This window comes from Scomber scombrus, chromosome 12, assembly GCF_963691925.1.
Source record: "Scomber scombrus chromosome 12, fScoSco1.1, whole genome shotgun sequence".
In the NCBI taxonomy this organism is placed as follows: Eukaryota; Metazoa; Chordata; class Actinopteri; order Scombriformes; family Scombridae; genus Scomber; species Scomber scombrus.
In genome coordinates this window covers 28,473,434-28,497,034 of record NC_084981.1, presented here as the reverse complement: position 1 = coordinate 28,497,034, position 23,601 = coordinate 28,473,434, and the positions used below count along the sequence as shown (strand labels likewise).

The 23,601-nt window shown below is 35.1% G+C and overlaps 4 protein-coding genes across 4 annotated transcripts in view; 2 read left to right on the top strand and 2 right to left on the bottom strand.

Moving 5' to 3' along the window:
- The window catches only part of LOC133991922 (zinc finger protein 420-like), a 63,569-nt gene that overhangs the window by 27,680 nt on the left and 12,288 nt on the right, over nucleotides 1-23,601 (bottom strand). The gene's annotated exons all lie outside the window — the stretch shown is intronic.
- On the top strand, nucleotides 5,051-6,907 carry LOC133991562 (uncharacterized; the record flags this gene model as incomplete). Its single annotated transcript, XM_062430017.1, has 3 exons — nucleotides 5,051-5,090; nucleotides 6,206-6,514; nucleotides 6,624-6,907. Coding segments are annotated over 3 exons (633 nt in total), but the record flags the coding sequence as incomplete, so codon positions are not given.
- Nucleotides 9,967-14,247, bottom strand: LOC133991926 (immunoglobulin kappa light chain-like). Its single transcript, XM_062430540.1, has 6 exons — nucleotides 14,205-14,247; nucleotides 13,789-14,112; nucleotides 13,331-13,366; nucleotides 11,589-11,897; nucleotides 11,382-11,456; nucleotides 9,967-10,485 (listed from the first exon to the last, which is right to left on the bottom strand). The coding sequence occupies exons 1-6, from the start codon at nucleotides 14,245-14,247 to the stop codon at nucleotides 10,337-10,339; spliced, it is 936 nt and encodes a 311-aa protein (XP_062286524.1). The 3' UTR covers nucleotides 9,967-10,336.
- Nucleotides 18,778-22,510, top strand: LOC133991927 (uncharacterized). Its single transcript, XM_062430541.1, has 5 exons — nucleotides 18,778-18,883; nucleotides 18,976-19,299; nucleotides 19,725-19,760; nucleotides 21,321-21,629; nucleotides 21,740-22,510. The coding sequence occupies exons 1-5, from the start codon at nucleotides 18,841-18,843 to the stop codon at nucleotides 22,021-22,023; spliced, it is 996 nt and encodes a 331-aa protein (XP_062286525.1). The 5' UTR covers nucleotides 18,778-18,840; the 3' UTR covers nucleotides 22,024-22,510.

Sequence of the window (23,601 nt, the reverse complement as noted above, 5' to 3'; positions counted from 1 at the left end):
TAAAAAAAACTGTTGACAGAGAATCAACATTTCCTTTCCTGCAGCAGACGAGCCGTGTGGGTTTCTGCTCAGCAGCCTCCACACTGTTCACTGTGGTTTTTCACTTTAACAACACAATGACGGTTACAACCATCCACTCTGGTTAAACTATCGTTCCAGGAACTTCAGTGTGAACTCAGTGCTCGCTGTCTCAGGTTTTTATATTTGTGTTATTAATCTGTGAGAGAAGCAGCTCAAATCCTAAACTCAGAGCTGAGAAACTGACATGATTAAATAAAGGGAGACATTCAAACTCCTGCAGTCTGCTCAGCTCCCAAAGTCTGTACTGTGACTCATGGAAAAGAAAGTAGAAACATTATAAAGAAAGCACAAATCCATTTTCATACTAATAACTCAATTTAAATCTCATGTTTTAATACCAAACACAATGATATACACATGAAACAACATAAACATCAAATGTATGTTAAAAAAAACCCTTCTGCTAATTTTTAATGAACAGAGCAAATAAATGTTTTTCATGTAAAATACAGGTGTACATGTACAACCGACCAAGTTTCTTTAAATATTCTAAATAAAGAATAATTGTAATACTATTCATATTGTACATCCAAATATATAGATGTTTAATAATTAATACGTATTGTTTGATAATATGGATTTTTTCATTAATAGTTGTATTACTTTCTTGTTGCTGTTTGTTTTATCATCAGTTTTATATGATGTTGATTTTGCTAATAAAACAAACTCATTTTTTTTATTTGTGGTGTTTCTGAAATCTTTCAACTTCTTGTAAATTGCAGTTTTTACCACGGCACTGTCTCTGTGCAAAGTTTAAAATAAAACAACATCCCATGTTTGTTATCATCAATCAGAACAGCAGAACACAAACCATAATGACACAGAAATAGAAACCACTGAGACAAACAAGTCATTTTTATACACTGAATGACTTTTGTATTTATGTCTGCTGTATAAATCTAAATTCATTTAGTTTACTTATAAATGTTTTAAATGTAAATGCACCAAACAATTTTGTCTGGATAAAACTACAATAGTTAATTAGTGTGTTAGTGATTTAGAGAAAAAAATGAAATAAAATATTTCAACATACTTGTTATTGAGTTTTTTATTTTTTTCATTGTACATTCAGAAGTTACTCTATATTGGAAATGAATGAGAGCATCATGAGACTGAAATTTAGTTATATAATCAGTAACTGTTGAGACTTTATTTGCAAATATTCTCTATATTTTTGGGGTCATATCACATCAAAATCAATACTGAAACACATTTAGAAGAAAAATCAATTAAAACAAATAACTTCATAAAACACAAACACTGTGATGTTAAAGTTTATTGAGAATATCATAATTATGAATTAAAAAGACAAAATGTAACATTGCAGAAAACATTAAACACAAAACAATAAACATAATAAAGGTTCGGAAAGAACTAAAAACTAAGTTATATTTTCTGTATTTGCTTTTATTTTCTGTACATGTCAACGTTTAAAGCAGGAATCAAAAAATCTGAGCTGAAGAAGTAACTGTTAAGGTAAATATAAATGTGTATACATGTATTTATATATTTAGCACAACTGTATCTAACTTGTGCATGAAGAGAGAAAACGTAAAAACAACCACAACACGTCATAAGTGACATTTGTGAAGACTGATCAAAGTGATCAATGAGATGAATTGATGAGATGTGATGGTGAGAAAAGGCGAGCAGGAAACAGTCAGTCAGCATGTGTGCAGTTGGTGGACGGTCCCTTGTTTCTGAGGATCATCAGCAGAGAGAGTCCACAGCAGTACACCAGACTCTTCACTATCAGCACTGTGTACAGCACACAGAGCAGCTTCACCCTGCACTGAGACTGGAAGAGCACTGACACACACACACACACACACACACACACACACACACACACACACACACACACACACACACACACACACACACACACACACACACACACACACACACACACACACACACACACACACACACAGGTCTGTTCAACTGTGGACATTTCATCACAATATCATCACATTTTCTTCACTATAACTTGGACTTTTCCACACGGGACGAGCAGCTTTACATGAAGACAGGGGTCCACTACAGTTTGACTGACAGCTCAAAGGCCCTTATTAAATACAACAAGTCAGGGACGGACCCAGCTTTTTAGGGGCCCTGAACAGGATTTGATTTCCTGTTTTTGAGTTCAAATAAATTTTTAATCCACAACTAACTACAATTTATAACAATTAAAACCACTCAGGTATAAAAACACACAGGTTACCATAGATTTGAAGTTTTTCCCTCTTGGATGCAGAATAACTCCACAACAAGCTAACAAACTCATCTCTGACATATTATGGTGTGTGTGCTGTTTGCTGCTGGGCAGGTAGTGTACAGTGGGTTTATCAGGAAACAGCTGCTGCTGCTGCTGGAAACACTGAGACTGAACCAGACAGGAAATGTGCTGCAAAACCACAACTAGCAGCTAAAAGAGGCTCAGAAGCTCATTTAGTCATTAGATTCTTTCTCTATATAAAACTATTGATTAGTGCAGCTTTAAGATAGACTCTGTAAACTTGTTGTATCGCCCTCAAAGCCTAAAATGTAGTAGAGCTCCCCTGAAAGGTGTTATTAGTCAGACTGTGCAGTGAAAGCTCTCTCAGTGGGACTTGTTGTGCTGTGGGACACTCTAACAGAATCAGGGAGTGTATGTTTAAATCCTTCAATGATGAGCAGAAAGTGAACAGACTGATATGCAGCCCTAACTGCAGCAGGACATTGGAGCTGTTAGAGCATGCAGAGAGGCAGCAGGTGATCTTACAGTCAGCTTGCTGCAGAGCTGGCAGGTCTGCTGGCTCTCTCTCTGGAGGACAGGAGGCTGCTGGAGCTGGAACCTCTGAAACAGAAAAGGAGTCAAATGTTTGGAGTTGCAGTGAGAAATGTCAGCGCTCTGCTCCTCTGCTCTCTCTGACAGCGTCTTCAGATGAAGCTGAATCACTGCTGAACATAGTCACCAAGCCTTCATTACCTTGTTCTGTTTGGGCCCTCACTTCGTCCTTCTCATGCTTGACGTAGCAGTAGTATTTATATGTGCTGTTCTCTTGCTGATGAAGCAGCAGGATGGAGGCGCTGCGTCCCGGCTCTCTGAGCTCTAGCTGCTCTCCCTCAGCAGAGGTCAGCTCCTCCAGCGAGCCGTTCTTCTTCTGTCTTTTCCAGGAGAACCGGACCAGAGGAGGAGACATGGCTGAGGCCAGACACAGCAGGGAGCTCTTCCCCTCCAGGTGGGCTCTGGATGCTGCTGGGTAGACGCTCACCACGGGCTTCACTACCTGCTCATCTGAAGTTTGACAGCAGCAACAAGCAGCACAGACACACATTCACACAGTCAACAGCAGCTTACAGCACTGCACTGCATTCAGTCTGATCCTGGAAACTACACGATCACTAAACTACTCATCAATACACCACAAACATCATCTACTGGACACTGGATCAATAATCATATCAGACTAAAGCATCATGGAAGCTCATCATATGTCATATAGAAAGATTAAAACACAATGTACCACTCTTTATCAATATTTACCACAACATTAATTACTAATATAATAACATTTGTAAAACTGAACATATATCATGACATAACAGCCTCATAAAATACATTTGTTCATGATTATAGTGTTTTATATAAAATATATTTACAACCATATAGTTTAATAAATACAAAGCAAATCAATGTATCAATAATTTCATTATTTTCATGGGACTTTTATCTTTTCTTAAAATTTAATTTTTTCTCTTTAAATTGATTATTTTTTTCATTTGTTAAAAATTACATATAAAATACATTTTCTAATAATTATAGTGTTTTATATAAAATATAATTACCACTATATGCTTAATTCAATTAAAAAATAATCAATATATTAATAGTTACATATTTTTAGTTTAATATAAAACACAATCACCTCAACATGTAGAAATATGTCAAATATAATATAATGTAACATAATATAATATGATGACATTTGTTTTTGTAAAATTTAAAGTATAGTTTTATTACTTTGTTAAAATATATTATATTCATATTACATTTGTAAATATTATAGTGTTTTATATGAAGTATATTTACCACCATATACTTAAATCTAATTAGTCACACAATTATTAATATTTTTTTTAATAATTCAGCTTTTATATAAAATATAATTGTATATAAATTTAACACATTTATAGATATATTAAATATAAGATGATATATATTTTAATCAAATTACAATATGTATGTTATCTTATTTATTATATTTTCTACTATATAATTTCAAAATATTCTTAAAATTATATATTTGACATCACATTTATTTCATTTCCCAATTACATTTATATTAAATGTGTATTAAGATTTACAATTATACACTTTAATTTTAAATTATATTTATTGTAATAACATTCATCTATTTTATCTTCATGCATTAATATATTTTCTACTAAAAGACATATTTATCATCATAAAAACACAATTATCATGAGATACATTTTACCATTTACAAATATATACTGTATATTTAACACAATATATTTATCACTATTTGCTTCTAAAATGACATTTAGGAACATTTATTAAATGATGTTTCACATCATATATCATCTTGTTTTTAACAAACAGCAGCTGCTGCTGAATCACTGAGATGATTAAATCCTGTTTATTTGTAACATTACTGATATCAGACTTTTTGGCTGTAAACAAACTTTCACTCAGCGGAAAAACCACACAGCAGCAGCAGCAGCAGCCTTATGTGTCCGCTGCAGGGGCTGATGGGAGGTTTGAGGACCTGTTAGAAACCACGTGGCCCTCGTCTGATCTCACAGCTCGTCCTTGTTTGGCCTCAGCTGCATCAGAGCGCCACTTCTCCCCAGGTTCACCAGAGGAAACACCACTTCACAAAATGCTTTTCCTCCCAGCTGCTGCTCTGTGCTGTCTGTGTTCAGGTGAGTGTTTCCAGCCAATCAGGAGCCCACAAACTAAAACGTCTGGATCTTCGGCTCTGGGACTAAACTGTTTGTAGGTAAGTCTAAACTTTCATTTTCCTTCATTTGTTTTATTGAACAAGTTGAAAATGTGTTTGTAGTTTTAGTTTCTGCTGCTTCAGGCTTTACATGTTAGTTTTGTCATATTTAGTAGAGAATTCTTCATGCAGCCATTCTTACATAAAACAAATCAATAACTCCTGAAAAGAGCTTCAAATCTCACTGCACACCACAAGTTATTCTTTATTTATGCATCACATCAAAGTTTGTTTACAGCCAAAAAGTCTGATATCAGTAATGTTACAAATAAACAGGATTTAATCATCTCAGTGATTCAGCAGCAGCTGCTGTTTGTTAAAAACAAGATGATATATGATGTGAAACATCATTTAATAATGTTCCTAAATGTCATTTTAGAAGCAAATAGTGATAAATATATTGTGTGTTAAATATACAGTATATATTTGTAAATGGTAAAATGTATCTCATGATAATTGTGTTTTTATGATGATAAATATGTCTTTTAGTAGAAAATATATTAATGCATGAAGATAAAATAGATGAATGTTATTACAATAAATATAATTTAAAATTAATATGTATAATTGAAAAAAATATAACTATTAATATATTGATTCATTTTTAATTGAATAAAGCATATAGTGGTAATTATATTTTATATAAACACTATAATTATTAGAAAATGTATTTTATATGTTAATTCCAATCATGATTTTTGATAAATGAAAAAAAAAAGTATCTTAAAGAGAAAAATGTTTTACACATTTAACACAATTTTTTTTTTTTTTAAATTGATGATTTGCTTTGAATTAATTAAACTACATGTTTGTAATTATATTTTATATAAAACACTATAATTATAATCTTAGTAATTAATGTTGTGGTAAATATTGATAAAGAGTGCTACATTGTGTTTTAATCTTTCTATATGACATATGATGAGCTTCCATGATGCTTTAGTCTGATATGATTATTGATCCAGTGTCCAGTAGATGATGTTTGTGGTGTATTGATGAGTAGTTTAGTGATCATGTAGTTTCCAGGATCAGACTGAATGCAGTGCAGTGCTGTAAGCTGCTGTTGACTGTGTGAATGTGTGTCTGTGCTGCTTGTTGCTGCTGTCGAACTTCAGTTGAGCAGGTAGTAAGGCCCGTGGTGAGCGTGTACCCAGCAGCATCCAGAGCCCACCTGGAGGGGAAGAGCTCCCTGCTGTGTGTGGCCTCAGCCATGTCTCCTCCTCTGGTCCAGTTCTCCTGGAAAAGACAGAAGAAGGACGGCCCGCTGGTAGAGCTGACCTCTGCTGAGGGAGAGCAGCTGGAGCTCAGAGAGCCGGGACGCAGCGCCTCCATCCTGCTGCTCCATCAGCAAGAGGACAGCACATATAAGTACCGCTGCTACGTCAAGCACGAGGGGAGCACAGTGAGGGCCCAAACAGAACAAGGTAATGAAGGCTTGGTGACTGTGTTCAGCAGTGATTCAGCTTCATCTGGAGACGCTGTCAGAGGAGCAGAGGAGCAGAGCGCTGACATTTGACTCCTTTTCTGTTTCAGAGATTTCTCTTAATCCACCAACCCCAGCTCCGACAGCTATACCAACTCCGACAGCTATACCAACTCCGACAGCTACATCAGCTCCGACAGCTACATCAGCTCCGACAGCTACATCAGCTCCATCAGCTCCACTAGATTTTGTACCGTCTCAGTACCAGGTGCTGCTGCTCTGTGTGCTGTACACAGTGCTGATAGTGAAGAGTCTGGTGTACTGCTGTGGACTCTCTCTGCTGATGATCCTCAGAAACAAGGGTCCGTCCACCAACTGCACACATGCTGACTGACTAACTGTCCTCCACCTTTAACTTCTCAATGACAACTGTTAAATCCTGAAGATAAAGTCGACAACTGATCCTGAGGAAAGTGAGGATCTCATTAGCTTTTTATTTCAAACTAGTGACAATAAGTATTGATTGTGGAGACAAACTGCTGACCAAGATAAATGTAAAAATAAAAAAAGACATTGTTGCATTTGAGTGAAGTAAATCGTTTCACGACATTCCTTCAGATGCATATTTGGTAATCTGTATACAACTTCTTGAGCATACACATCTCTGTTATGTAGGTTAACTGCATAACATTGTATAATATTCCCTTCCTTTGATGCTTTTTTCTAACAACAATCCCATCTCCCTTTTGCCTTCGACATGTAAAAAATTATGTAAACAAGACAAGCATAAGCGTTAACAACAAACTCGTACGTCTAAATTTACCTTCCACCATTTTAATAGGGGTTTGCTATAGTGATTTATCAAAACTTCATTAACTAGCCTTAGTCTGTATAGACACAACCTACTGGACAAAATAAATAAAACATTTAAAAATAAAAGACATATTGTTGCATTTGGGTGAATTAAATCGTCGTCACGAACATTCCTTCAGATGCATATTTGTTAACCTATATACATCTTCTTGAGCATACACATCTCTGTTATGTAGATAAGCTCTGCCTAGACTTCTCAAACCCTCTTCTGCACTAATATTCCCGTCCTTTTATGCTTTTCTTTGGGCATTATCTAGCAACAATCCCATCTCCCTTTCTGCCTTCGACATTTAAAAGATTATGTAAACAACACAAGCATAAGCGTTGACAACATGTTGTACATCTGAATTTACCTTCCAACATTTTAATAGGGGTTTATCAAAACTTCATTAACTTGCTTTTTAAAAAATATTATATGTGGAGTTATAGCTATATATTTATATGCAGCCTCAAAAGTAACTTGACCAATCCCTGCACATCAAAACAAACTAGGAATATCATAGCTGCTGTTCTCATCTGACTGTCATCATGAACAAAATAGTTTATATTATTTTCCTTTTTTCCTGCAGCGTGAACAATGTAACCATGAGCATGCTCAATGATGCAGAGAAAATGATGTATGAAATGTATAATATGAACATTATACTGTTATATCAGGATAACTTTATAAATTATGTAAATATGAGCAATGAACAAAAGATAACATGCTCATTAAGAATTCAGCATTTTATTAATATTTTCATGTTTTAAATGTTATATAATGTTCAACATCCTTATTCATTGTATTTCAATGTTTTTTCTTAATCTGAAGTTGCACTTTGGTTTTTGCTTTAATGTCTGCTAAACACACTTTGCAACATATTTTCTGTTTCAATGAAGAACAAACTTAAAACCAGAAAAGTCAAACTGTAAATCATTTATTTGAACATTTTGAGATATTTTGTTAAGATTTCTTGTTGTTTCCCACCTCAGCTGATACAGCATATTTATGGGAAAGCTGATTTTACTTAGAGATTCACACAGTATAGAAATAAAGAAATAAAATTGGTGAAAATAACCACTGTCATGTCTTACAAGAGTATTTTGTCATTTTCTTGCGCTCAGTGGAAAAAAGGTTTACAGACAACAAGAGAAAAGAGCGACATAAATGAGATAGAGGGAAGTTCATGAGTGTACAGCAGCAGGTGTGAATCTGTTCTCGGTGGTTATTAGGACTCATAAAAAAAACTGTTGACAGCGAATCAACATTTCCTTTCCTGCAGCAGACGAGCCGTGTGGGTTTCTGCTCAGCAGCCTCCACACTGTTCACTGTGGTTTTTCACTTTAACAACACAATGACGGTTACAACCATCCACTCTGGTTAAACTATCGTTCCAGGAACTTCAGTGTGAACTCAGTGCTCGCTGTCTCAGGTTTTTATATTTGTGTTATTAATATGTGAGAGAAGCAGCTCAAATCCTAAACTCAGAGCTGAGAAACTGACATGATTAAATAAAGGGAGACATTCAAACTCCTGCAGTCTGCTCAGCTCCCAAAGTCTGTACTGTGACTCATGGAAAAGAAACTTTATAAAGAAAGCACAAATCCATTTTCATACTAATAACCCAATTTAAATCTCATGTTTTAATACCAAACACTATGATATACACATGAAACAACATAAACATCAAATGTATGTTAAATAAACCCTTCTGCTAATTTTTAATGAACAGAGCTAAGAAATGTTTTCATCTAAAATACAGATGTACATGTACAACCAACCATGTTTCTTTAAATATTCCATTAAAAAAAGAATAATTGTAATACTATTCATATTGTACATCCAAAAATATAGATGTTTAATAATTAATATGTATTGTTTAATAATATGGATTTTTATCATTAGTAGTTGTATTACTTTCTTGTTGCTGTTTGTTTTATCATCAGATTTATATGAAGTTGATTTTGCTAATAAAACAAACTCATTTTTTTATTTGTGGTGTTTCTGAAATCTTTCAACTTCTTCTAAATTGCAGTTTTTACCACGGCACTGTCTCTGTGCAAAGTTTAAATTAAAACAACATCCCATGTTTGTTATCATCAATCAGAACAGCAGAACACAAACCATAATGACACAGAAATAGAAACCACTGAGACAAACAAGTCATTTTTATACACTGAATGACTTTTGTATTTATGTCTGCTGTATAAATCTAAACACATTTAGTTTACTTATAAATGTTTTAAATGTAAATGCAATGAACTATTTTGTTTGGATAAAACTACAATAGTTAATCAGTATGTTAGTGATTTAGAGAAAAAATTAAGTTATAAATGTAAGATATTTAAACATACTTCTTATTGAGTTTCTTATTATTTTCATTGTACATTCAGAAGTTACTCTATATTGGAAATGAACAAGAGCATCATAAGACTGAAATTAAGTTATATAATCAGTAACTGTTGAGACTTTATTTGCAAATATTCTCTATATTTTTGGGGTCATATCAAATCAAAATCAATACAGAGACACATTTAGAAGAAAAATCAATTAAAACAAATAACTTCATAAAACACAAACACTGTGATGTTACAGTTTATTGAGAATATCATAATTATGAATTAAAAAGAGAAAATCTAACGTTGCAGAAAACATTAAACACAAAACAATAAACATAATAAAGGTTCGGAAAGAACTAAAAACTAAGTTATATTTTCTGTAATTTGCTAGTTTTATAAGTTTAAAGCAGGAATCAAAAAATATGAGCTAAAGAAGTAACTGTTAAGGTAAATATAAATGTGTATATATGTATTTATATATTTAGCACAACTGTATCTAACTTGTGCACGAAGACAGAAAACGTAAAAACAACCACAACACGTCATAAGTGACATTTGTGAAGACTGATCAAAGTGATCAATGAGATGAATCGATGAGATGTGATGGTGAGAAAAGGCGAGCAGGAAACAGTCAGTCAGCATGTGTGCAGTTGGTGGACGGTCCCTTGTTTCTGAGGATCATCAGCAGAGAGAGTCCACAGCAGTACACCAGACTCTTCACTATCAGCACTGTGTACAGCACACAGAGCAGCTTCACCCTGCACTGAGACTGGAAGAGCACTGACACACACACACACACACACACATACACACACACACACACACACACACACACACACACACACACGCAGGTCTGTTCAACTGTGGACATTTCATCACAATATCATCACATTTTCTTCACTATAACTTGGACTTTTCCACACGGGACGACCAGCTTTACATGAAGACAGGGGTCCACTACAGTTTGACTGACAGCTCAAAGGCCCTTATTAAATACAACAAGTCAGGGACCCAGCTTTTTAGGGGCCCTGAACAGGGTTTGATTTCCTGTTTTTGAGTTCAAATAACTTTTTAATCCACAACTAACTACAATTTATAACAATTAAAATCACTCAAGTATAAAACACACAGGTTACCATAGATTTGAAGTTTTCCCCACTTGGATGCAGAATAACTCCACAACAAGCTAACAAACTCATCTCTGACATATTATAGTGTGTTTGCTGTTTGCTGCTGGGCAGGTAGTGTACAGTGGGTTTATCAGGAAACAGCTGCTGCTGCTGCTGGAAACACTGAGACTGAACCAGACAGGAAATGTGCTTCAAAACCACAACTGGCAGCTAAAAGAGGCTCAAAAGCTCATTTAGTCATTAGATTCTTTCTCTATATAAAACTATTGATTAGTGCAGCTTTAAGATAGACTCCCTAAACTTGTTGTATCACCCTCAAAGCCTAAAATGTAGTATAGCTCCCCTAAAAGGTGTTATTAGTCAGCCTGTGCAGTGAAAGCTCTCTCAGTTGGACTTGTTGTGCTGTGGGACACTCTAACAGAATCAGCGAGTGTATGTTTAAATCCTTCAATGATGAGCAGAAAGTGAACAGACTGATATGCAGCCCTAACTGCAGCAGGACATTGGAGCTGTCAGAGTATGCAGAGAGGCAGCAGGTGATCTTACAGTCAGCTTGCTGCAGAGCTGGCAGGTCTGCTGGCTCTCTCTCTGGAGGACAGGAGGCTGCTGCAGCTGGAACCTCTGAAACAGAAATGGAGTCAAATGTTTGGATTTGCAGTGAGAAATGTCAGCGCTCTGCTCCTCTGCTCTCTCTGACAGCGTCTCCAGATGAAGCTGAATCACTGCTGAACACAGTCACCAAGCCTTCATTACCTTGTTCTGTTTGGGCCCTCACTTCGTCCTTCTCGTGCTTGACGTAGCAGTAGTATTTATATGTGCTGTTCTCTTGCTGATGGAGCAGCAGGATGGAGGCGCTGCGTCCCGGCTCTCTGAGCTCCAGCTGCTCTCCCTCAGCAGAGGTCACCTCCTCCATCGAGCCGTTCTTCTTCTGTCTTTTCCAGGAGAACTTGACCAGAGGAGGAGACATGGATGAGGCCACACACAGCAGGGAGCTCTTCCCCTCCAGGTGGGCTCTGGATGCTGCTGGGTACACGCTCACCACGGGCTTCACTACCTGCTCATCTGAAGTTTGACAGCAGCAACAAGCAGCACAGACACACATTCACACAGTCAACAGCAGCTTACAGCACTGCACTGCATTCAGTCTGATCCTGGAAACTACATGATCACTAAACTACTCATCAATACACCACAAACATCATCTACTGGACACTGGATCAATAATCATATCAGACTAAAGCATCATGGAAGCTCATCATATGTCATATAGAAAGATTAAAACACAATGTACCACTCTTTATCAATATTTACCACAACATTAATTACTAATATAATAACATTTGTAAAACTGAACATATATCATGACATAACAGCCTCATAAAATACATTTGTTCATGTTTATAGTGTTTTATATGAAATATATTTACAACAATCTAGTTAAATAAATTCAAAGCAAATCAATTTATCAATCATTTTAATTAATTTTATGTGAGTTTTATCTTTTATTAAAAAACAATTGTCACAATGTGTTAAGGAATTTTTTATCTTTAAAATAAATCTCTTTTTTTCATCTCTTAAAAAACATGATTGGAAATTACATATAAAATACATGTTGTGACAATTATAGTGTTTTATATGATGTATATTTACCACCAAATACTTTAATCTAATTAGTCACACAATTCATCAATATTTTTTTTAAATAATTCAGCTTTTATATAAAATATAATTGTATATAAATTTAACACATTTATAGATATATTAAATATAAGATGATATATATTTTAATCAAATTACAAAAAGTATGTTATCTTATGTATTATATTTTCTACTATATAATTTCAAAATATTCTTAAAATTATATATTTGACATCACATTTATTACATTTACCAATTACATTTATATTAAATGTGTATTAAGATTTACAATTATACACATTCATTTTAAATTATATTTATTGTAATAACATTCATCTATTTTACGTTCATGCATTAATATATTTTCTACTAAAAGACATATTTATCATCATAAAAACACAATTATCATGAGATACATTTTACCATTTACAAATATATACTGTATATTTAACACAATATATTTATCACTATTTGCTTCTAAAATGACATTTAGGAACATTTATTAAATGATGTTTCACATCATATATCATCTTGTTTTTAACAAACAGCAGCTGCTGCTGAATCACTGAGATGATTAAATCCTGTTTATTTGTAACATTACTGATATCAGACTTTTTGGCTGTAAACAAACTTTGATGTGATGCATAAATAAAGAATAACTTGTGGTGTGCAGTGAGATTTGAAGCTCTTTTCAGGAGTTATTGATTTGTTTTATGTAAGAATGGCTGCATGAATAATTCTCTACTAAATATGACAAAACTAACATGTAAAGCCTGAAGCAGCAGAAACTAAAACTAAAAACACATTTTCAACTTGTTCAATAAAACAACTGAAGGAAAATGAAAGTTTAGACTTACCTACAAACAGTTTAGTCCCAGAGCCGAAGACCCAGTCTACACAGTGAATATGACTCGTACAAAAACCTGCCTGCTGTTGAGTGTGTCAGCTGAGGTGAACCAATCCACATTTTTAAGCAGAATCATATTTCATCTCCATGATGTGTTTGTCTAATGTTCATATCAACATGACTGTCTCTTCTTTTATTTGATTTTAGCCACATTAGCAGTGTGACTATATGGATACTAATGTCAGTCAGTTGGTCGGTCCACCACTTCAGTTCAGATGGATTGGATCTGATTCTGGATAAAAGGACGGATGGATTGTTAATTAAATGCTGTTCAGACGTTCACGGTCCCCTGAGGATTCAGTTATTGATTTGACCTGGGCTGTGGTTTACTGCTCTCTTCCGGTCACAAACACTGTTTGACATCTGTAGGTTTTTGTACAGGCTGCAGGCATCATTTCTCACTGTGGGAGCCAGATTTCAAACAGGAGCAGTAGTAGGTGGCTGAATGTGAGAGTTGAACTGTCTGGATCTGCAACTCATAGTTGTTCTGTTTCTTTGCAGCTGAGAAATCATCTTTCTGAGGATGATTGTACCTATCTTTATCTACTGTACCACTACTCATTCTAATGGCCAGAATCCTTGTGAATGTTTCTGTGTCTTTCTTCTGGTACCAGACTACATATGTATCGCCACACTGCTCAGTTCCTCGACAGCTGAAGGAGATTGTTCCACCAGCACTCTTGGTCAATGTTAAATCATCCTGAATCAGCTGTGCTGCCATGGCAACCAGCGCTGTAGAGAAACAGACACACAGATGAAGGTCAGTGTGACAGTGTTTGTTAAAGGTTGAGTTTGTGGGCTCCTGATTGGCTGGAAACACTCACCTGAACACAGACAGCACAGAGCAGCAGCTGGGAGGAAAAGCATTTTGTGAAGTGGTGTTTCCTCTGGTGAACCTGGGGAGAAGTGGCGCTCTGATGCAGCTGAGGCCAAACAAGGACGAGCTGTGAGATCAGACGAGGACCACGTGGTTTTTAACAGGTCCTCAAACCTCCCATCAGCCCCTGCAGCGGACACATAAGGCTGCTGCTGCTAGTGCTGTGTGGTTTTCCACTGAGTGAAATAATAGTCTAGTGTTAATTATTTTAATAATAATATTCAACTATAATTTTAATATTTCAAAATCTACAATAAGAGAAAATGCTGCCTGTTTAGGAATAACTAAATCTTTATTCATGTTCATTAAATCAAATTTGGTATCAATTACAACCTGCAACAGTCTACATGTTCAGCTGTTTCCAAAAGTAACTCTGCCTCTTTTTATTATATAATATTTATAATATACTTTACACATTATATGATATATTATTAATGTTGTTCAGACGTTTTATGACACTTTAAACCTATAGTTTACATCTCATTCTACACTTTATATTACATTACCTCTATCTGCTGTGTGCTGCTGCTGTCAGTAATAAAACCTTTACACTGCTGCCCTCTGGTGGCTGAAACAACACATTGCTTCTACTACTACTAGTCTCTTCATAGTTTTCTTTTCATGTCCCTAAATGTGTATAAAGAGCAGAGGTAGAAAGCAACGAATTACATTTACTGGCATTACTGTAAATGAGTCAGGTTTTTGTGTACTTGTACTTTTTAAAGTAGTTTTAAAAATCTGTACTTTAAATGGAGATAGACGTCACTGACACATCACTGTTTTATTGTTCACAGGTGTTAATGTGACAATTTATCACCTTCATTCAAATATTTAAAATCATTACATTACATTTTAAAGAAGCACAAACACAAACTCATATTAGTTTAACAGTGAAAGTGATGGAGAGCAGAGACGGACTGATATTATCTCAACTGTTTTAAAATGATTTTACTCTTTATTTTTTAATCATATGTTTTCCTCCATGTCTCTGTTTCTCTGTGTGCTTCACTTTCACTTTCTTCATTTTGATTTTAATCTGGAAGTAGATCAAAAATCTGGGACACAACAAAACACAAAAACATTCATGTAACCACAAACACGTTCAGGTTGGTGGTGAATATAGTAACACAGATTGTTCTCTGTTGTTTGTAGAACAGATGTGATGAAAATAAAAAAACTACAAATCCACAATTCTCCTCCTGAACTTAGATTTTAACCTTTAAATGTTCCATTTATATTTATTTAATCCACTTTAATCCTGCATCATCTAACAGCATGAATTCAATAAACCAAAAAGAAAAAAAGAAAAAAATGTAGTAAATGCAAACTACAAAATAATAATAATATAGTATAATAATAATATATATATATATATATATATATATATATATATATATATATATATTATATATAATATAATAATAGTTATGATCAGAATTATAACTTTAATTGAGAAAACTATTTTAAAATGTCAGATTCATTACTACAATAACAATACAAACTCCAACAGTTGTTTTGCCAGTACCAAAAATAAAATGTCCAACTGAACTTAATGAGTACAGACCAGTAGCCCTCACTTCTCACATCATGAAGACCTTGGAGCGGCTGATTCTACGCCTACTGAGAGTTGAGGTCAAAGACAAACTCGACCCCCTGCAGTTTGCATACAAACAACACATTGGAGTGAACGATGCCGTCCTCTACATGCTTCACCGTGCCCTTGCTCATCTGGAGGAAATTGGCGCTTATGTGAGAATCATGTTTTTTGATTTTTCAAGCGCATTCAACACCATCCAATCCAACATACTTAAAAACAAGCTCAGAGAGATGGGAGTGGATCCTTCCTTTATCTCCTGGATCACAGATTACCTGACAGGAAGGCCACATTATGTCAGGTGGGGGAGCTGTGTTTCTAGGACATTAATGAGCAGCACAGGGGCTCCACAAGGGACTGTCCTGGCTACACTCCTGTTCACACTGAACACAGCAGACTTCAAATACAACTCTGAGTCCTGCCACATCCAGAATGCTGCAGTCTGCTGGGGAGGTAGCATCAGACACAGAGATGTAAGGCGGCTGGATAAACTAGTCAAAAGAGCTGCCTCTGTGATTGGAGCCAGGTTGGACACACTGGAGGAAGTGGTGGAGAGATGCACTGTTAAGATGTTTGAGGTCATCTTGACTTTACCTGGATCCTCCGCTACACAACATCTTTATGGACCAAAAAACAGCAGTGGACGGATCCTCTAAAAGATCCTTCGCTCCTACAGCCATCAGGCTGTCTAATTATTCAATAATTTACAGAAGAGCCAGCAGACTAATTGAATTTCCCCTCGGGGATAAATAAAGTAATTTTGAATTTGAATCATGTTGCTTTTTTTCACCTTCATTAACTACGTGTGGGTGTGTCTGTTCATGCTTGTGTGTGACATGCATCTTATTTAATGTTTGAGTATGGCACATGTCTGGTTTGTTTCATAATTCAACAGATTATTTTACAAGTATTTACAAGGGGGTATCCACTTTTCCTTTATAAATCCATGGTAGGCATTGCATCACTGGACTTTCTCCTTTCAAATGAATGAGGGAGTTGAGTTTTTCACACAGGTCTGTCTGAACACAGCCTAAGACCCTTTGAAATAAAAACACAATGTATTGTGTGATTGGCTGTAATTACCATACAAAATAAGGAAGCAGGTACACCGTCATGTCTTACCTGCCAAGATAAGCAGCAGATGTTTGAGAGCATGTTTTAACTGATTTCATCATTCACACTAAATTGATGAGTGATTACAGTTTCCTGCCTCTTACTCCTGTCACCTCTCCTGACCTCTGTGTGTGTCTGTCCTCTCTCCTCTTCTACAGTACATCCCTCTAAGTCTCTACCTTTCTGCTTCCTGCTTTGATTTAGACCTCACCTGTTTTCACTTATTCCCACTTTTCTCTACAGGTGGTGTATTTGCTTTCTAAGCACATCACACACTTTTTATCCCTCAGTAGTAGGTGAACACCAGTCTCATAGCAGTTTGTAAAATAATCATGAAGTTTAATCTATTGATGCGTGTTAGTGATGGGAACACCGGCTCTTTTGAGTGAGTCAGATCATTTTGCTCTTTCAGCTCCCAAACAGCTCTTCATTTATTACGACTTCTGACTTTTATAATTCAGCCAAATTTACTTTTTTTTTCACCTATGATTGGTTTGTGTGCACGTTTATCATATAAATTATTCAGTATTATTATGCTAGACTTAATCATTTCCAGATTAGCATTATTTTACATTATGTTTAGTATAAAAACATTAATATAAGACACCAGACAATATTACAAGTGTATTTAACAATTTATTTAAATATAAATGTTGTAAATTTGATTAAAAAAATTATCCTAAATAAATGCCATTCCAAACAAATCACTCTCAAAATGGAAAATATATCAAATAAAAAATCAATTACAATGTGCAAAACATCAGCATCAAATCGTTTTAATGGTGAAACAGTGTAAGATTGTCTTGTCCTGGCTTGACCGGGCCTCAGTTCTTAATTTCAGACCTCCTCATGTCAATGCATATGTTGTTGGTATGACAATAAAGTATGCTTGAATCCTTGAATCCTTTAGGGTAGACTGATATTAAGAAAGACACTAATAAGTGTCTCAGCATAGAGGAGCTGATTCAGTTTGTTCCCCCTGTTATTATCTGCCCTTAATATTGTATGTTGTAAATTAAAACAATGGGGGAAAAACCCTCCATAACAAATACCATTCCTATCACAATTGTGCCTACTTTAAATGTTGTGTGTGTGACTTTCTCCTTAGATTAAAAAAACTAAACTCTGCAACAAAAAAGAAATCACACATCAACTCTATGGGTCAACTCTCAGTTTTACTGTACACATGATATATATAAATACACATATATAAGACAAATATACTCTTTATACACATTTGGGGCCATGAAAACCAAACTATGAAGAGACTAGTAGTAGTAGAAGCAATGTGTTGTATCAGCCACCAGAGGGCAGCAGTGTAAAGGTTTTATTACTGACAGAAGCAGCACACAGCAGATAGAGGTAATGTAATATAAAGTATATAATGAGATGTAAACTATAGGTTTAAAGTGTCATAAAACGTCTGAACAATATTAATAATATATCATTTAATGTGTAAAGTCTATCATAAATATTATATAATAAAAAGAGGCAGAGTTAATTTTGGAAACAGCTGAACATGTAGACTGCTGCAGGTTGTAATTGATACCAAACTTTGATTTAACGAACATAATTAAATATTTAGTTATTCCTAAACAGGCAGCATGTTCTCTTATTGTAGATTTTGCAATATTAAAATTATAGTTGAATAATATTATTCAAATAATTAACAGTAGACTATTTTTCCACTCAGCGGAAAACCACACAGCAGCAGCAGCAGCCTTATGTGTCCGCTGCAGGGGCTGATGGGAGGTTTGAGGACCTGTTAGAAACCACGTGGCCTTCGTCTGATCTCACAGCTCGTCCTTGTTTGGCCTCAGCTGCATCAGAGCGCCACTTCTCCCCAGGTTCACCAGAGGAAACACCACTTCACAAAATGCTTTTCCTCCCAGCTGCTGCTCTGTGCTGTCTGTGTTCAGGTGAGTGTTTCCAGCCAATCAGGAGCCCACAAACTCAACCTTTGACAAACACTGTCACACTGACCTTCATCTGTGTGTCTGTTTCTCTACAGCGCTGGTTGCCATGGCAGCACAGCTGATTCAGGAGGATTTAACGTTGACCAAGAGTGCTGGTAAAACAGTCTCCTTCAGCTGTCGAGGAACTGAGCAGTGTGACAGTCGTTATTATGTATGGTGGTACCAGAAGAAAGACACAGACACATTCACAAGGATTCTGGACATTAGAATGAGTAGTGGTACAGTAGATAAAGATTCTTACAATCATCCTCAGAAAGATGATTTCTCAGCTGCAAAGAAACAGAACAACTATGAGTTGCAGATCCAGACAGTTCAACTCTCACATTCAGCCACCTACTACTGCTCCTGTTATCAATCTGGCTCCCACAGTGATAAATGATGCCTGCAGCCTGTACAAAAACCTACAGATGTCAAACAGTGTTTGTGACAGGAAGAGAGCAGTAAACCACAGCCCAGGTCAAATCAATAATTGAATCCTCTGGGGACCGTGAACGTCTGAACAACATTTAATTAACAATCCATCCGTCCTTTGATCCAGAATCAGATCCAATCCATCTGCACTTAAGTGGTGGACCGACCAACTGACTGACATTAGTATCCATATAGTCACACTGCTAATGTGGCTAAAATCAAATAAAAGAAGAGACAGTCATGTTGATATGAACATTAGACAAACACATCATGGAGATGAAATATGATTCTGCTTAAAAATGTGGATTTGTTCACCTCAGCTGACACACTCAACAGCAGACAGGTTTTTGTACGAGTCATATTCACTGTGTAGTCTACATCTTTGGCTCTGGGACTAAACTGTTTGTAGGTAAGTCTAAACTTTCATTTTCCTTCAGTTGTTTTATTGAACAAGTTGAAAATGTGTTTGTAGTTTTAGTTTCTGCTGCTTCAGGCTTTACATGTTAGTTTTGTCATATTTAGTAGAGAATTCTTCATGCAGCCATTCTTACATAAAACAAATCAATAACTCCTGAAAAGAGCTTCAAATCTCACTGCACACCACAAGTTATTCTTTATTTATGCATCACATCAAAGTGTGTTTACAGCCAAAAAGTCTGATATCAGTAATGTTACAAATAAACAGGATTTAATCAACTCAGTGATTCAGCAGCAGCTGCTGTTTGTTAAAAACAAGATGATATATGATGTGAAACATCATTTAATAAATGTTCCTAAATGTCATTTTAGAAGCAAATAGTGATAAATATATTGTGTGTTAAATATACAGTATATATTTGTAAATGGTAAAATGTATCTCATGATAATTGTGTTTTTATGATGATAAATATGTCTTTTAGTAGAAAATATATTAATGCATGAAGGTAAAATAGATGAATGTTATTACAATAAATATAATTTAAAATTAAAGTGTATAATTGTAAATCTTAATACACATTTAATATAAATGTAATTGCTAAATGTAATAAATGTAATGTCAAATATATAATATTAAGAATATTTTGAAATTATATAGTAAAAAATATAATACATAAGATAAGATACATATTGCAATTTGATTAAAATATATATCATCTTATATTTAATATATCTATAAATGTGTTAAATTTATATCAAATTATATTTTATTTCATAAATCTGAACTTGTGTTAATTATATTTTATATAAAAGCTGAAATATTTAAAAATATTAATAATTGTGTGACTGATTAGATTAAAGTATATGGTGGTAAATATACTTAATATAAAACACTATAATATTTACAAATGTAATATGAATATAATATATTTTAACCAAGTAATAAAACTATACTTTAAATTTTACAAAGACAAATATCTGCATATTATATTATGTTGCATTATATTATATTTGACATATTTCTACATGATGATGTTTCATTTTCACAAATGAAAAAAATTCTATCGTAAAGAGAAAAATGTTTCTTACACATTTAATACAATGTGGCAATTGTTTTTTAATAAAAGATAAAAGTCACATAAAAATAATTAATGATTTGCTTTGAATATATTAAACTATATGGTTGTAAATATATTTTAAATAAAGCACTATATTAATGAACAAATGTATTTTATATGAGGCTGTTATGTCATGATATATGTTCAGTTTTACAAATGTTATTATATTAGTAATTAATGTTGTGGTAAATATTGATAAAGAGTGGTACATTGTGTTTTAATCTTTCTATATGACATATGATGAGCTTCCATGATGCTTTAGTCTAATATGATTATTGATCCAGTGTCCAGTAGATGATGGTTGTGGTGTATTGATGAGTAGTTTAGTGATCATGTAGTTTCCAGGATCAGACTGAATGCAGTGCAGTGCTGTAAGCTGCTGTTGACTGTGTGAATGTGTGTCTGTGCTGCTTGTTGCTGCTGTCAAACTTCAGTTAAGCAGGTAGTGAAGCCCGTGGTGAGCGTGTACCCAGCAGCATCCAGAGCCCACCTGGAGGGGAAGAGCTCCCTGCTGTGTGTGGCCTCAGCCATGTCTCCTCCTCTGGTCCAGTTCTCCTGGAAAAGACAGAAGAAGAACGGCCCGCTGGAGGAGCTGACCTCTACTGAGGGAGAGCAGCTGGAGCTCAGAGAGCCGGGACGCAGCGCCTCCATCCTGCTGCTCCATCAGCAAGAGGATAGCACATATAAGTACCGCTGCTACGTCAAGCACGAGGGGAGCACAGTGAGGGCCCAAACAGAACAAGGTAATGAAGGCTTGGTGACTGTGTTCAGCAGTGTTTCAGCTTCATCTGGAGACGCTGTCAGAGAGAGCAGAGGAGCAGAGCGCTGACATTTGACTCCTTTTCTGTTTCAGAGATTTCTCTTAATCCACCAACCCCAGCTCCGACAGCTATACCAACTCCAAAAGCTATACCAACTCCGACAGCTATACCAACTCCGACAGCTACATCAGCTCCGACAGCTACATCAGCTCCAACAGCTCCACCAGATTTTTTCCCGTCTCAGTACCAGGTGCTGCTGCTCTGTGTGCTGTACACAGTGCTGATAGTGAAGAGTCTGGTGTACTGCTGTGGACTCTCTCTGCTGATGATCCTCAGAAACAAGGGACCGTCCACTAACTGCACACATGCTGACTGACTAACTGTCCTCCACCTTTAACTTCTCACTGACAACTGTTAAATCCTGAAGATAAGGTTGACAACTGGTCCTGAGGAATGTGAGGTTCTCATTAGCTTTTTCTTTCAAACTAGTGACAATAATTATTGATTGTGGAGACAAACTGCTGACCAAGAGAAATGTAAAAATAAAAAAAGACATTGTTGCATTTGGGTGAAGTAAATCGTTGTCACGACATTCCTTCAGATGCATATTTGGTAATCTGTATACAACTTCTTGAGCATACACATCTCTGTTATGTAGGTTAACTGCATAACATTGCATTAACATTCCCGTCCTTTGATTTTTTTTTCTAGCAACAATCCCATCTCCCTTTCTGCCTTCGACATGTAAAAAATTATGTAAACAAGACAAGCATAAGCGTTAACAACAAACTCGTACGTCTAAATTTACCTTCCACCATTTTAATAGGGGTTTGCTAGAGTGATTTATCAAAACTTCATTAACTAGCCTTAGTCTGTATAGACCCAACCTACTGGACAAAATAAATAAAACATTTAAAAACAAAATATATATTATTGCATTTATGTGAATTAAATCGTCGTCACGAACATTCCTTCAGATGCATATTTTTTAACCTATAAACATCTTCTTGAGCATACACATCTCTGTTATGTAGATAAGTTCTGCCTAGACTTCTCAATACCTCTTCTGCACTAACATTCCCGTCATTTTATGCTTTTCTTTGGGCATTATCTAGCAACAATCCCTTCTTCTTTTCTGCCTTCGACATGTAAAAGATTATGTAAACAACACAAGCATAAGCGTTGACAACATATTGTACATCTGAATTTACCTTCCAACATTTTAATAGGGGTTTATCAAAACTTCATTAACTTGCTTTTTAAAAAATATTATATGTGGAGTTATAGCTATATATTTATATGCAGCCTCAAAAGTAACTTGACTAATCCTTGCACATCAAAACAAACTAGGAATATCATAGCTGCTGTTCTCATCTGACTGTCATCAGGAACAAAACAGTTTATATTATTTTCCTTTTTTCCTGCAGCGTGAACAATGTATCCATGAGCATGCTCAATGATGCAGAGAAAATTATGTATGAAATGTATAATATGAACATTAAACTGTTATGAGCATAACTTCATAAATTATGTAAATATGAGCAATGATCAAAAGATAACATGCTCAGCATTTTATTAATATTTTCATGTTTTAAATGTTATATAATGTTCAACATCATTATTCATTGTATTTTAATGTTTTTTCTTAATCTGAAGTTGCACTTTGGTTTTTGCTTTAATGTCTGCTAAACACACTTTGCAACATATTTTCTGTTTCAATGAAGAACAAACTTAAAACCAGAAAAGTCAAACTGTAAATCATTTATTTGAACATTTTGAGATATTTTGTTAAGATTTCTTGTTGTTTCCCACCTCAGCTGATACAGCATCTTTATGGGAAAGCTGATTTTACTTAGAGATTCATACAGTATAGACATGAAGAAATAAAATTGGTGAAAATAAACACTGTCATGTCTTACAAGAGTATTTTGTCATTTTCTTGCGCTCAGTGGAA

Excerpts from the sequence above, each read along its gene's own strand:
- LOC133991926 (XM_062430540.1), bottom strand. The coding sequence starts at position 14,247 with ATGCTTTTCCTCCCAGCTGCTGCTCTGTGCTGTCTGTGTTCAG. Across the intron at positions 11,898-13,330 it reads TGGGACTAAACTGTTTGTAG|ATGAGCAGGTAGTGAAGCCC; the intron begins GTAAGTCTAAAC and ends GTCAAACTTCAG. Across the intron at positions 11,457-11,588 it reads GAGGGCCCAAACAGAACAAG|AGGTTCCAGCTGCAGCAGCC; the intron begins GTAATGAAGGCT and ends TTTCTGTTTCAG.
- LOC133991927 (XM_062430541.1), top strand. The coding sequence starts at position 18,841 with ATGCTTTTCCTCCCAGCTGCTGCTCTGTGCTGTCTGTGTTCAG. Across the intron at positions 18,884-18,975 it reads TCTGTGCTGTCTGTGTTCAG|CGCTGGTTGCCATGGCAGCA; the intron begins GTGAGTGTTTCC and ends GTTTCTCTACAG. Across the intron at positions 21,630-21,739 it reads GAGGGCCCAAACAGAACAAG|AGATTTCTCTTAATCCACCA; the intron begins GTAATGAAGGCT and ends TTTCTGTTTCAG.